General features: G+C 41.7%; 1 protein-coding gene across 1 annotated transcript in view; it reads left to right on the forward strand.

Moving 5' to 3' along the window:
- The window catches only part of SNAP25 (synaptosome associated protein 25), a 32,485-nt gene extending 22,009 nt beyond the window's left edge, over positions 1 to 10,476 (forward strand). The window contains exons 5-7 of the mRNA XM_052651182.1: positions 2,360 to 2,485; positions 4,851 to 4,995; positions 10,305 to 10,476. Coding sequence (XP_052507142.1) covers positions 2,360 to 2,485; positions 4,851 to 4,995; positions 10,305 to 10,373 — 340 coding nt within the window. The 3' untranslated portion in view covers positions 10,374 to 10,476. The remainder of the gene's footprint in view (positions 1 to 2,359; positions 2,486 to 4,850; positions 4,996 to 10,304) is intronic.
- Positions 10,477 to 13,473: the final 2,997 nt, after the last annotated feature.

Here is a 13,473-nt window from a genome sequence, read left to right on the forward strand (position 1 = left end):
AAACAAAGGGAAAAATCCCATTAGGGATTTAAAAGCATTTCTCTTAAAGGTCAGTCTAGGCAGTTTGCATTCTCTCACTCAGTCTTCATTCTGTAAGTTCCACATCCAAGCGGACCAAGCGATGAAAGCTGAGCTGCAGAGGAAAGGCAATCAGACATATCAAGAGAAACCAAAATCAAGGAATGCTTTGATCATGTTCCCTGCCCTAAGACTCTAAGGCAGGAAAGTGGCTCAAGGTCTAACAGATAGTCAGGCATCACTCTTGAAACTAAGTTTACCTCCACGGCCCACTGTGTTAAGTCCTATAATTCACCGAAATAACATTCCCAAGCATTCCAGTTAGTCAAGATTTAACTGTTTATCATTTTCAGTGGCCACTTGCCCCCAGGTGAGATGTCTACCTATTTTGTGATGAATTCATAGATACATTTTCCCCATCCACCAACTGTGTGGACAAAGGGTGGAGGCAGGCCCCCCTCCCTCCCTGTGACAGATTCTAATGCTCAGATGAAATCACGACCCCTGGGAATTCCACGTACCAGTTGGCACTAATTCGTTATTACACAAGAGACCCTAACTGAGCTTCAAAGCTTGACTGAAGTGTTCCCTATTGTGTGTAAATAATGCTTTAAAAACCATGTGTCACAGCACAGTGGCTGGTGGCGCCCTGCACTCTCTGGGGGCTTCGCCCTGTCCCGGCATGTTTCGAGGGACTACGGTAGATGTCCCGCAGTTATGTGAGTCTATGTGCAGCATTGTGGGTGCAGTGATTTGCCTTCGTTCCGAAACGCAAACTTTCCCACTCCCTTGACTGCCAAAGATGGTACACCAGACATTTTACATAGCAGAAAGCATCACAAGGTCCATATAACTTCTGTTAATGTGAGGAGGGAGGAGATGGGGATTCGGAAAATAACAAAAACAAAGCCATACTCTAACCTTTATTAAATTCATTTTTGGGTCCTGTCCCACTAAGTGGCCGCGGCTCTTTAGAGCAGTGAATTCTGACTGCTTGAAGGCTATGGCATTATACATTAAATGTGGGAGTTGCTGAAATTCCATCTGTACAATTTTCCAATTTGTCTCCAGGGTTTCTTGGTCCCTAATCTGCAAATATTAGTCTTAGTGCCAGTTTTAATAGATGGCTATGGTCCTCCAATAGAAAAAAAAAAAAGGTTAAATTCTGGTGTCGTATAATAGAAAATACAAAATGTGAAAACAGGACCGAAAGAAGTTCTGTTCTTGGACTAAAAAGCGTGTGGTTTCTACTATGCAAAGAACATAAAAACATCTTTGATTGCTCAGTTACAACACACCCACCAAAATATGCTGCACACGTGTCTATTGGGCACAATAGGTATGCCTGGATTTTAAGTCTCTCTCCAAGGCAGCTCAGTGAAATATGGCCCACAGAGACCACACCAGTTCCATACCACTTTCCCCTACCACATCCCAGGATAGTTTGAAGTAGGCAGCTGTGACCACTCCCATCCTGTCCCTCAGTCCAACAAAGAAGCTATTGAACCTGCGTTTCAAACCCTCATGAAGGCTATTACTGTCCTGCTAGTGCCTTTTCTGAGAATGGTCAACTTCTGGAGTAGTTTGGCTTAAATGAGAATGCTTCACTTTCTACTCATGCCTGTAGCTGGTGCATGAAGAAGATGTAGAGGGATTTCCCTTTTTGGTGCTAGATGGCTTGTTCTCTCTTCTATTTTCCTGCATTCATTTCACTATGCCTCTTTTACTTTTTGTCTCTGTGGACAAAGGTTTGTACATCAACTCTGGATGTATGGTGACTGTTTGGAAGTACCGATATATTATCTAATTCAAATCACTCTAGAGGCAACTCAAAGACCATCACCCTTGGCCAACCACCAATCCTGTATGTTCTCCACGCAGAGTGAGAATGCTTGGTTCTGCACATGCATTGGGGGAAAACAATTAAAACGGGAATCTTTGCATGATGGTGTGTAAAAACTTGGTCCAGGATGTTTTTCTTGATGACAGTGTGTTGCTGTGGTGTGATATACACACTCTACTTGGCAGTCTTGTTTTGTGTCTGTCTGCCAGTATGTTTTTTTCTGTGTTTTGTGTCTCAAAATATAATTAGAACTGAATGTCCTCCAACTACGTTAATCCTTGTCTTAAATCCAACTAAACTAACAAAAATGAAATCCTGAGTAGCTGAGGCTTGGTGGTGGCCAACTGTTTGGGTCTGGATTATGATATATCGGTATTCTCTAATGCCTCAAATTAAAACTCATTCGCTTGGTTCGGTTCTGAGCTTGAAGAGGTAATGACTGTTGTGAGCTTGATGCGCCGCCCCTTTTGCTCGTCACTCACCCTCTTTTTTGCATAGGCTTAAATCAAGTGATGCTTACAAAAAAGCCTGGGGCAATAATCAGGATGGAGTTGTGGCCAGCCAGCCTGCTCGCGTGGTTGATGAACGGGAGCAGATGGCCATCAGTGGTGGCTTCATCCGCAGGTGAGCCTTGTGCAGCTGGCACTATAGCAGTTGCCTACTTTTGAGTGACAAACTACTCCAACCTGAGTGGTTCTTAAAACAACACTGGGAAGTTCTCCGGCAGTCGGATGGTTAGGACTCGGTGCTTTCACCATCATGCTCTGGGTTCAATCCCTGCTCAGAGAACTAAGAGCTCACAAGTCGAGTGGTGCCTCCAAAAAAAGGAAAAAACACCATTTTTTTTTTTCAACTTCTGAATCTCTGTGTTGACTGAGCAGGTCTTCCGAGAGCATCTCCTGGGCTCGCTCATTACATGCAAGTGGGTGCAAGATGGTCTAAGACAGCAGTGCTTTCTTGTCTGGTGATTGGTGAGGCATCCCTCCTCTTCTATGCGACCTCTCCCCAGGAAAGCCCGTGGTTCTTGCACGGTGGTGGCAGCACCAAGGGGTAGGCTCCCATGTGCAAGCACTTGTCAAGCCTTTGCCCGCATGTCACTGGACAAAGCCAGCCACGTGACCACATCCAGCATCAGTGTGGCAGTAAACAAATGTTTCACTCCATGACTTTGACTGGACAGAATTTGTGAGATTATGTACAGATATGTGGGCAAGGCCGATAATAAGGAATGGTGAAACATCTATGAACTGGCAATGGCAGGAAGAATACTAAAGGGACAGGAGAGAACTGTCACCAGAGCCCAGCGGTAGTTATGGCTGTGGGCAGAGGTCGAGATGCCTGGGCTTACTCCATATCAACTGTATCAGAATCAGAATCTCTAGAAGTGAGATCCAGGTGTCAGTAGTTTTTAGAGCCCCTCAGATTTTAATATGAAAAGAAGGCTGAGAACTATGGAACCAAAAGTAAGTCGTAGCTGCTGACAATCATTTATGTAAACTTCTCTTCTACACACGAAACCTGGGAAGTTCCCCCTTTAACTTTATCTGGCCTAGATTGCTTTACAAACCCTAGAGGAGCAGTCTACATTGGGATTTACCATGAGGAATGGGTTTTAACCCCTGGGAGCAAATTTTAGCCCATCGCCATCTGTAGTAGGAAAAACTCAGACATTCTGAAATAAGTATCTACCATTTACAATAAAGAGTTAGTGCAGTATGTGCCCATGTCCATCAGCTGGGTCAAAAGCAGGTGCCAAGAATGAAGGAGAGTGCAAAAGGTTTATTAGAGAGCAACACTGGGGAGGGAAAGTGGGGAAGTAAGACTGGGGAAGAGCTGTCAGACCATCAGGCAGAGCTGGCAAACAATGTACCAACTCATTGGGAGTTCCACAGCAAAGTTGCTCATTGGAGGAATTCCACAGTAGGTAGAAATGAGTAAGTCTTTGGAAAAAGTCTTGCTTCGTCATTGGCTGGGGCCACCTTGAGAAGAACATGACCTCAGCTCAAAGCAGACCTGAAGGAATGAACAGTGAGAAGCTGTCAGCTAACCACACTCCTTACAACTGGACGATGAGTTCTTTCTTTTTTTAAAAAAAAATGAGTTCTTTCTTGAAGACAGTTTGAACAGTGCGTGGATGCATACAGTGCAGGGGGTGAGCTGTGGCTATATAGTAGCTATTAATAAAACTGATATGTAAATAAATTGCAATTAGAAGTTTTTTTAAGGGAAAAAAGTGCCTTCTTAACTTTCAAGCTGACTTATGAAAAAAATGGGAACTCCCTTTGGGGAAGGCATTTTGAGAGCCAATTCCTTCCTCCCTACTTAGGCTGAAACAATATTTTATCACAGATTTCTTCCTTGAAATCACCTATTCACAATGTCACAAAAAACTGCATACCACTGAAACCGGAGCAAGTAAAAATCATCTTGAAAATGTAGTTCCCTTTGGAGTTCTTGGGAGCAAATAGGGTTAAGGGGCAGACTGTTATACTCGTTACTCTTCCCATTAATGTTGGTCCCAAATGGAGAAGTAGATGAGTGGAGAAACTCTCTCACTTAGTACAATAGCTTTTCTTTCCTTATAAATTGGAGTCTTGGAGACTTTGATTGACATTTCAGAAAGGAAAATACAGTTTCTAACGGGTTCCACCTCATTCTCTGACCTGGAATCCTCCCAACTAAAATGGTTTTAGCCTTAAAACATGAAAATTGGGATAATCATACAGGGAGGAAATGAGGTGTTGGTAGAATTGAGAGAAGTAGGTATATTAATCTGCTTAATATGCCTTCTCTAAAAGTAGAAATTTAAGTGTTCAATAATGCATTTACAAATTATTTTCCTATCTACGAAAGCTAAAATGTTCTCATATTGAACAGAGATTTTAAAAGGTTCAGATTGATACCTGGAGATCAATAGATTTTCCCTAAGCTTTGGGTCTTGGACATTTGAGTTTTTCTTATCTTCTAAAACCTCTTCTTTGATGCCCAGGGTAACAAATGATGCCCGAGAAAATGAAATGGATGAAAACCTGGAGCAGGTGAGCGGCATCATTGGAAACCTCCGTCATATGGCCCTGGATATGGGCAATGAGATTGATACACAGAACCGCCAGATCGACAGGATCATGGAGAAGGTGAGCACGGGGCAGTCAGCAGGTTTCTGTTGCTTATCACGTTCTCTGAAATAACCACCAAGGAAGCATGAAGGGCTTAACAAGACCCGCAAACTGTAACTTTGGATTCAGGCCCTGGTAGATAGACATCTTCCCCTTAATTTTCCGAGACAGAAATACAGCAACAGATACGTAAATAATAGGGTAGAATTTAATCTAGCAGATATTGCTCAGGGCCGCCTTTACCACAGGCATTGTGCTAGGCATAAAGGACATATTAAGATGGAAAGACACCATCTCCACTGCCAAGAAACTCACAGCCCATGGGAAGCACTGAGCATCCAGATGAACACATAATTTGTCAAGAAAGTTGCCCATCAAATGCTAAGTCAGGTTAGATGGGGAAAGATTTCAAGGGTCAGGGGATGGGAAAATCTCACCCAAAAAGTTGAATTTGATTCGAGTCTTGAAGGTTGGTTGGGAGCTTGTCAGAGATGAGGTAGGGACAGAATCAGGAAATGAGGGAAGAACAGTTATTTTAAGTTAGCCAGAAGGTGAATACGAGCTTTGATTCTATAAGTGCGGAAGCTCAAATGATAGTTCAAAAAGGCCCAGCTTCCATTTCCAGTTCAAAAGTGCACACGTCCAGATCTCAAAGTAGGGAACATAATCTAATGAAATTGAGTTCCTATAAGGACACCAGATGTCACACTAAGACTGAGCCGCCTAGTGCCAGAAAGAGTAGAGACAGTCAAATGGGAAAAGATAGGGTTGGGGGCTTCAGATTAGGAAGAAACAGAAAGAAGCACTGGAAAACTTTTATAAAAAGATTTGGGGCACCCACACCTGATATTCTACACTATGCAAATCTGATACAGTCTCTATGTCTTTGTGTTCCATCCCCTCCCTAATCAGTAGACTCCTAAATATTACTTATAATCTCTTAAGATATCCAAATGCCAACAGGGAGAAATAGGCAAATTATGAGTTTGATGGTAATTGTGCATCTATAATCAATTCTGCTTAGCTAATCTTATATGATGGGAGTTTATTCCTTGGAAGATATTGAAGTTTTGAGCCTGAAACCCTGAGTTTCTTTTCAACAACTCATTCCACTTTGGTTGGGGGTAGAAGGGCAGTTTTTGTGCTCTCTTGAATCTAAGACTAAATACTCTGTTTCTTGGTATCTGAGCATCCTCCACTGACTTAAGAAAGGAATGAGCAGGCATAAAGGAAGCGCTTTGCCCTGTTGTGTTCTATGCACTTTATAAAGATATTTGAAACTGCGTAACATTTTGCCTAATCAATATTGAGCTACACAAATGTCAGTGTAGTTGACAAAATACCTGTGCTTTGCCTACTTCACAAGTCATGACATGCTTACTGTTGGTAAGAGCCTTTGATGTGCTAAAGCTTTTAAGCTGTGTAAGTCAATAGATTTTTAGAACAATATTGAGAGTTTCAAAAGGCACTGGAGCCAATAGAAATGGATCTAACCCATTATGGCCCAGAAAAATGAACTAAGAAATAATTGCTAAACCACCTTCCAATAGGAAAATGAATTGGGGGGGGGGGGGAAGTAGCCATTTCTCTATCAAAGGACCCAATTGACTCACAGATGTAGGAAGATAATGTATCTCTAACTCAATTAGAGTCCTAGAAAGATAACTTCTACTAAGAAAGAGGGGTCAAGTCTTTATTGACAGAGCTGGGCTTTAAGCAAGCAGTTTTCCTGGAAAGGCAGGAAAACTCTAGATCTATTCTTTAGGGGAAAGTTTTCATTCTGGGCCCAGTTTACTGCAAGAGCCAAAACTTGGGCAGCAATTGGGTTTCATCAAAAGTCCAGCAAGTGGATAGGAAATAGCCATTATAGTTTATCTCATCCTTGGACGCCAAATTGCTTAAGAAGTGGGGCAGGGGTCTAGTTCCCTTCTAATAGCTAGCCTTTTTTCCCTCAAAACAACAATGTGGATATGATTGAGATAAAGCCCATTTCAATTCAGCATTTCCCCAAATGATACATGTTACATGATTATTAGTAGACTTCTACCTTCTTTTGCAAGTTCTTACTTCTGATCATAGAAAATAATGTGCAAAGATCTTCTGCATATCTAGGATTAAAATCATACTGTAGGACTAAAAAGAATCTTCTATTTCTCCCATATTCTCTCATAACCCAAACAACAACCCTCACCCAACTCCACCAATCATGATCCTTTCTCATCACTTCAATTAGCTGTGAAGTTTTGGGAATCCAAAATAATGCAGTCTTCCTTACATTCCTATGGACTCTCAAGAAATTACTTTGTCCATTTAAAAACCCTGTTTTCTGATTTAGGGTATTTATAAATAGGCAGTCTTCGAAGGCTGGAATTGTATGATTCTTTTAGAAATCTATTAAAATGGGGCAAGTTTCTGTCAGGTCTTTATGGGAACTGTTGCTAAGGAAACAATAATGTTCAAACTTGGATTTAAAATTGTCAGTGCAAGATGTGACGCACACGTTAAAATACAGTAAAGTTGAAGATTGAGCGTTGCTCCCAGTCTCCCATCAGTATGGAAGCATGGCATTTGAAAACTAAGATCTTGAGTTCCAGCAAGGCTTTTCTGCTCACCAGCTTCATGACCGGGTTCCTCATCTGATACTGGAGTGGGTTGCTATTTCCTTCTCCAGGCGGAAGATAATAAGAGAACAATTCAAATCTGGGATCAGAACAGGCTGTCATATAAGATAGAGCTATCCTCTTCCAAACGTCAGAGCTGTGCCCTAAAAGCTACTTGCCATGGTCTGGAGTTAAGATTTCCAGAGTGTTCAGAAGCATGGGCTAAACAGCCCCTTCTACCTCTTCCACTGGTTTTTTGGATCAGGTTTTTTCACAAAGGCAAATCATGTAGTGTATCTTGAGTGTATTAGCAAGTTTAGGACTCTCTAAATAGAAATGTGAAAACAGAGATGGGATATATTGCATAAATATGTCCTACAAGATATAAATAGAGTAAACACAGATGCATTCTCCAAATACCAGGAAGACAAGTAAAAGAAGATTATCTCAGGACTTTTTTCCTAAAAGCACATATGTTATATAATATAATAACGACTTGGCTCCTGTGGTGTCAGGTATTGTATGGGCTGGAATTTTGATATGCTTCAGAAAGAACTGAGGTGGACATCACAGATGTTCATTGATGATACGTTTGTTCTAGCTCCTCCCAGATTCTTTGAGGGTATCCAAAGAGTAGCCTCGTGCTCTACTTCAAAACATTCTCTTGTACCATCACATGAAGACTCACCAGTGCCTTTGTAATGCAAGAAATCCTAGAATGTTTGCCTTCAGAAATGCTATCTGTTTCTAAGTGAAGTGAAGTCGCTCAGTCATGTCCGACTCTGCGACCCGTGGACTGCAGCCCCCCAAGCTCCTCCGTCCATGGGACTCTCCAGGCAAGAACACTGGAGTGGGTTGCCATTTCCTTCTCCAGGGGATCTTCCCGACCCAGGGATCGAACCCAGTTCTCTCATATTGCAGGCAGACGCTTTAACCTCTGCACCACCAGGGAAGCCCTATCCTACCCGGAACTGTTGCCACCTGAGAGCCAGGCGTCCCTGGGTCAGGGTGCAGATCTCCAGGCAGGCATGCTTTTTCCTTATTTGAGCAGTTCTCAAAGTTAAGTCTGGAAAAATAATCAGCATAATCCAGTCTTAAGGAACATTTCACATTGATCTGAGCTTCTAATTTTCCTTTGGATCAAAGTGTTACTATTTCTGATAGGATTTGTAGCTAATGAGGGAATACTAAAGCATTCAGGAAAACTGGAGAGAAATACCCATTTTCCAAATTGCAAACCTAAAGGTCAAAACTACAAGTCTATAGATCAAAACAATCAAAGAAAATTAGTGTTCTGCCTTATCTGTTTTGAAGTCAACTCTTAACTATCCAAACAGATGGTAAGGAACCATTGCCAGATAATTCAAAGTTATGAACAGCCTAGAAATATTTTTCTTTCACTTGGCAAATTTCTATTTGAATAGTGATAACTCTAGTGTCCTGGGAATTCACAACTAAACTGGATAAAGAAGATACAACTTGATGGAGATTACAAAGCACCAGGCATAGTTGTTGATGTGAAAGCAGTAATCAGCAAATAAGTACTGTTGCTATAAACTAGTCCAGTTTCCCTACCCTGCCTCTCAGTTTCCCGCCCCCTTCCCAGGCTGGAGAGAGACAGACAACGTTACCAACCACAATAGAGCAGAAACAGCAGCCGGAAAGGAATGTTTGTCTTCTCTTCTGCTTGCTGACTCGTATGTTCCTCGGTGATGTTAGGAATAGTTCATTTCTAGAGTTTAACAGTATATCCAGGTAGTAGTCCTGGGTTTCATGATGCATGTATAGCAAAAGAGAACTCAAGCAGTGAGTCAGTCAGTCAAAATATAAAATGATAGTAAGTGTGTCTCTGTTAAAACAAGCCAGTTACCAAGCTCACAGGAGTAAGTCTTCAGAAATGGGACTAACAAATATTAAATATTGCAAAAGCAAACCACGTTTTCACTGAACAGCAGTAGTTGTAAGATAAGATATATTGAGCACTTCATTTTTGCAAAACATTATTCTAAGACCATTATATGTAGCAACTCATTTCATCCTCATAGCAAACCTAAGTAGTAAGATGACTAACAGTGATTATAGTGTGGACTCTGACTCCAGGCCTTTTGACTCCGGTTTCCCCATTTATTAGCACTGTGACGTTAGACAAATTGCCTAAATCCTCTCTGCTTAGCTTCCTCAGTTGAAGAAAGGAGCGCATAACAGTATATCCCTCAGTGTTGATATCAATCTTGCTGTTGTCCCAGTTGAGTGAGCGGAAACTAGTAGTGGAACTGTGCTCGCCAGCAGTGTTCTTTACTGCCCCCAGCTCACAGTGCAGAAAGCTGAGGCCCCAAAGTGTTAAGTAATCTGCCCAAAGTGACACTGCTAGTAACTGTACAAATAGCAGGAATTCAACTCAATTTAACAGATGTGAATGTCTGCCATAGAAATCACCGGGTGTCGTTCCAGAAGAGAAAGATAAATGATACGTCTCTGTCCTCCAAAGAACACTCTGTGGTAGGGAAAACAGTTACAAGAACTAAGTCATGAGATCAGACTTCTATGATCTTGCTCAAGTCCAGCCAATGGTTCTGGGAACACAAAAGAAGGGATGGTTCATTCTGATGAAAAGGAAAGTTTCAAGATGCCTTCACCCCGTAGGAGGCATCTGAACTGGACCCTGAAGGGGTCCAGTAGAATTTTAATGGGTAAACTGAATTCTGTTTTTCTTTCCCCTTTCTCCAGGCTGATTCCAACAAAACCAGAATTGATGAGGCCAACCAACGTGCAACAAAGATGCTGGGGAGTGGTTAAATGGCCCATCTGTGTCTTCTTCCAAATGCTGTTGGGCAAGATAGCACCTTCATGCTTTTCTCATGGTATTACCTAGTAGGTCTGCACACATGCACACATCAACCTTCCCCCATTGTGAATGTTGTCTTGTGTCGTCCATCAGCCCAACGATACTATGTGTCTTCTGTTTTTTCTGGGTCTCTTTCTTTCCAAAGGCTATATATAGTGGTCATTTGGTGGCTCTGACTTTTTACGTAAGATGTCTTGGGTTTCATTTTATCTTTTCTCTTTTCAGTGGTGTTTGCTGAATGACAACAATTTAGGAATGCTCAATGTGCTGTTGATTCTTTCAATACACAGTATTGTTCTTGTAAAACTGTGACATTCCGCAGAGCTACTGCCACGGTCCTTTCTTTGGGTGTCAGGCTCTGAAACTCAAAATTTGCTGTCTTTGGTTCCTCATGGCTGTCATCTGTCTTTATGATTTCATGATTAGACAACGTGGAATTACATACCAGGCATTGCACTCAAAGTGATGTGATTTATGCATTTATGCATGAGAATAGATTTTTAGATTCCTACTTAAACAAAATCTTTCCATGACAGTAGCATACTGATGAGAAAACACACACACAACAACAGCAGCAACAGCAAAAAACAACAAAGCATGCTCAGTATCGAGACACCATCAAGATTAAGTTATACCAGCAAAACTGCAGTAGTGTCACTTTCTTTCTGTCAATATTTAAACTTATCAATCATAATCATCCTTTTTAAAAAAAAACAATTTTAAAAAAAGATGGGTTTGAATACTCACCATTTAATCATTTCCAGCAAAATATACGTTTGACTGAAATTATGTCCAATGGATGTAATATAGAGTTTGTTTGCTGCTTTTGAAGACTGTGTTTTAGAGAAAGCAACCTTGCTGTGAAACAGTGTGGAGATGTAAATTTTATAAGGCTGACTCTTACTAATCACTATTTCCCCTGTGGTTTGTTATCAGTACAATTCTCTGTTGCTTAATCTAGAGCTATGCACACCAAATTGCTGAGATATTTAGTAGCTGATAAAGAAACCTTTAAAAAAATAATGTAAATGAATGAAATATAGATAAACTATGAGATAAATATCATTACGGCATGTAATATTAAATTCCTCCTGTCTCCTCTGTCAGTTTGTGATGTGATTGACATTTTGTAGCTAGTTTAAAATTATTAAAAATTATTAGACCCCAGATGTCTGCTTTAATTTCTTCATGGACCCTGTCTGAGTTTGTACTCACACGAGAGGAAGAAATCTGGCTACAGTCCCATCACTCCTAAGAAGTCAGTTCTGTGTGCTAAGGACACCATATGGGAAAAGCAAAGGTGTCCCTTCTACACATGATCCATTGGCAATTGAAACATGGCATGATTTTTATAATCTGTTTCACAAATTCTTATGTATAGATCAGTGTTGGCCATGGGGGGAATGTAATTCAACCAGAAGGCACAGAAGAAAAAAAAAAAAAATCCATAGAAAAAATCGGTAGTACTCAGACTTGGCTGTACATGGATTGAGGTATATTAGGTGTCAATCAACTCTCATCTTCCTTCTCTCCAGTGTCACCCCACCAAACTGAGCCCACCACGACCACCACCACTGCTGCCTCCACTGTATTTAACAGCCTTATTGACATATCATAACATTCACCCATTTAAAACATATAATCCAGTGTGAAAGGGAGAGTGCTAGTTGCTCAGTCGTGTCCAACTCTTTGCCACCCCGTGGACTGTAGCCCGCCAGGCTCCTCTGTCCATGGAATTCTCCAGACAAGAATACTGGAGTGGGTTGCCACTTTCTTCTCCAGGTGATCTCCCCAATCCAGGGATCGAACTTGGGTTTCCCACATTGCAGACAGATTCTTTACCATCTGATCCATCAGGGAAGCCAATATATTCAATATTTGTATAATCCAATAGCTTTTAGTATATTCACTGTTGTGGAATCTAATTTTAGAATATTTTTAACATCCCCCAAAGGAACTCCATACCTATCAGTAGTCATTCCCATTTCACTTCCCTCAGCCATAGGCAACCACTGATTTAAGTTTTGTCTATAGATTTGCCCTATTCTGAACATTTCCTGTAAATGAAATGGTACAATATGTGGTCCTTTGTGACTGGCTGCTTTTATTCAGCATCATGTTTTCAAGATTTCTTCCATGGTGTATAGCATGTGTCAGAGTCTTCCTTTTTATGGCCAAATAATATCTATTGTATGGAAAACATTTTGTTTATCCGTTCATCCATTGCTGGACATTTGCACTGTTTTTACCTTTGGACTCTTACCAGTTATGAGGCTCTGAACATTCGTGCACAGGTTTTTGTGCGGACGTGTGTTTTCAGTCCTTTTGATGTCACCGCTTTCACCCCATTACTGTCTCTGCCACCATCGCCTCCATCATAACCTGTGCCCTTCTAGCTCCTCCACCACCACTGCTTTGACTACCACCACCTTGACCTTGCCACTGCCTCTACGGCCTCTGAATCATCCTAACTAGCGCCTCCTTCCTCACTCACTGCTCCCTCCCCAGTCACCACCACCACCCTTAACCACTGCCGCTGCCGCCCTCGCCTCCCCCTCCACCGCTGTCACCAGCACCATCGTTAACTCCTCACTCCTGCCACCTCCGCTGCTTCCCTCTCCTACCCCACAGAGACGACACCGGTGAATTCGTCCTGATCACCTTGGCTCACTGCCAGGTCATTTCACCAGTAATTCCAGAGGTTTGGTGAGAGCAGTTGAGAAGTGAAACCAGTGATGACAAACTCATCATCCTCAGCAAATGTCTGCAGTTCTTCAGCTCCTCCCTAAGCCTTAGAACAAGTTCTAGAGATACCCAGATGCGCAGGGAAGTTATTCTAAGGACCAACTCTAGCAACACATTTATGCCTTAAAATTAGGTAGTAGAGAGGATGCTCAAAGATGGGGGAGATAAACATACCATGTATGTCGAAGTAGCTAAGGGGTTGATGTATGGGCTGTGTTAGAAAATTCTTTTCCCAACTCCATCTGTTCTTAGTGAAGTGAGTGTGTTTCCACATTGTTTGAATAATTAAAACCCCATACTAGATAT

Source organism: Budorcas taxicolor, chromosome 13 (assembly GCF_023091745.1).
Source record: "Budorcas taxicolor isolate Tak-1 chromosome 13, Takin1.1, whole genome shotgun sequence".
Lineage (NCBI taxonomy): Eukaryota > Metazoa > Chordata > Mammalia > Artiodactyla > Bovidae > Budorcas > Budorcas taxicolor.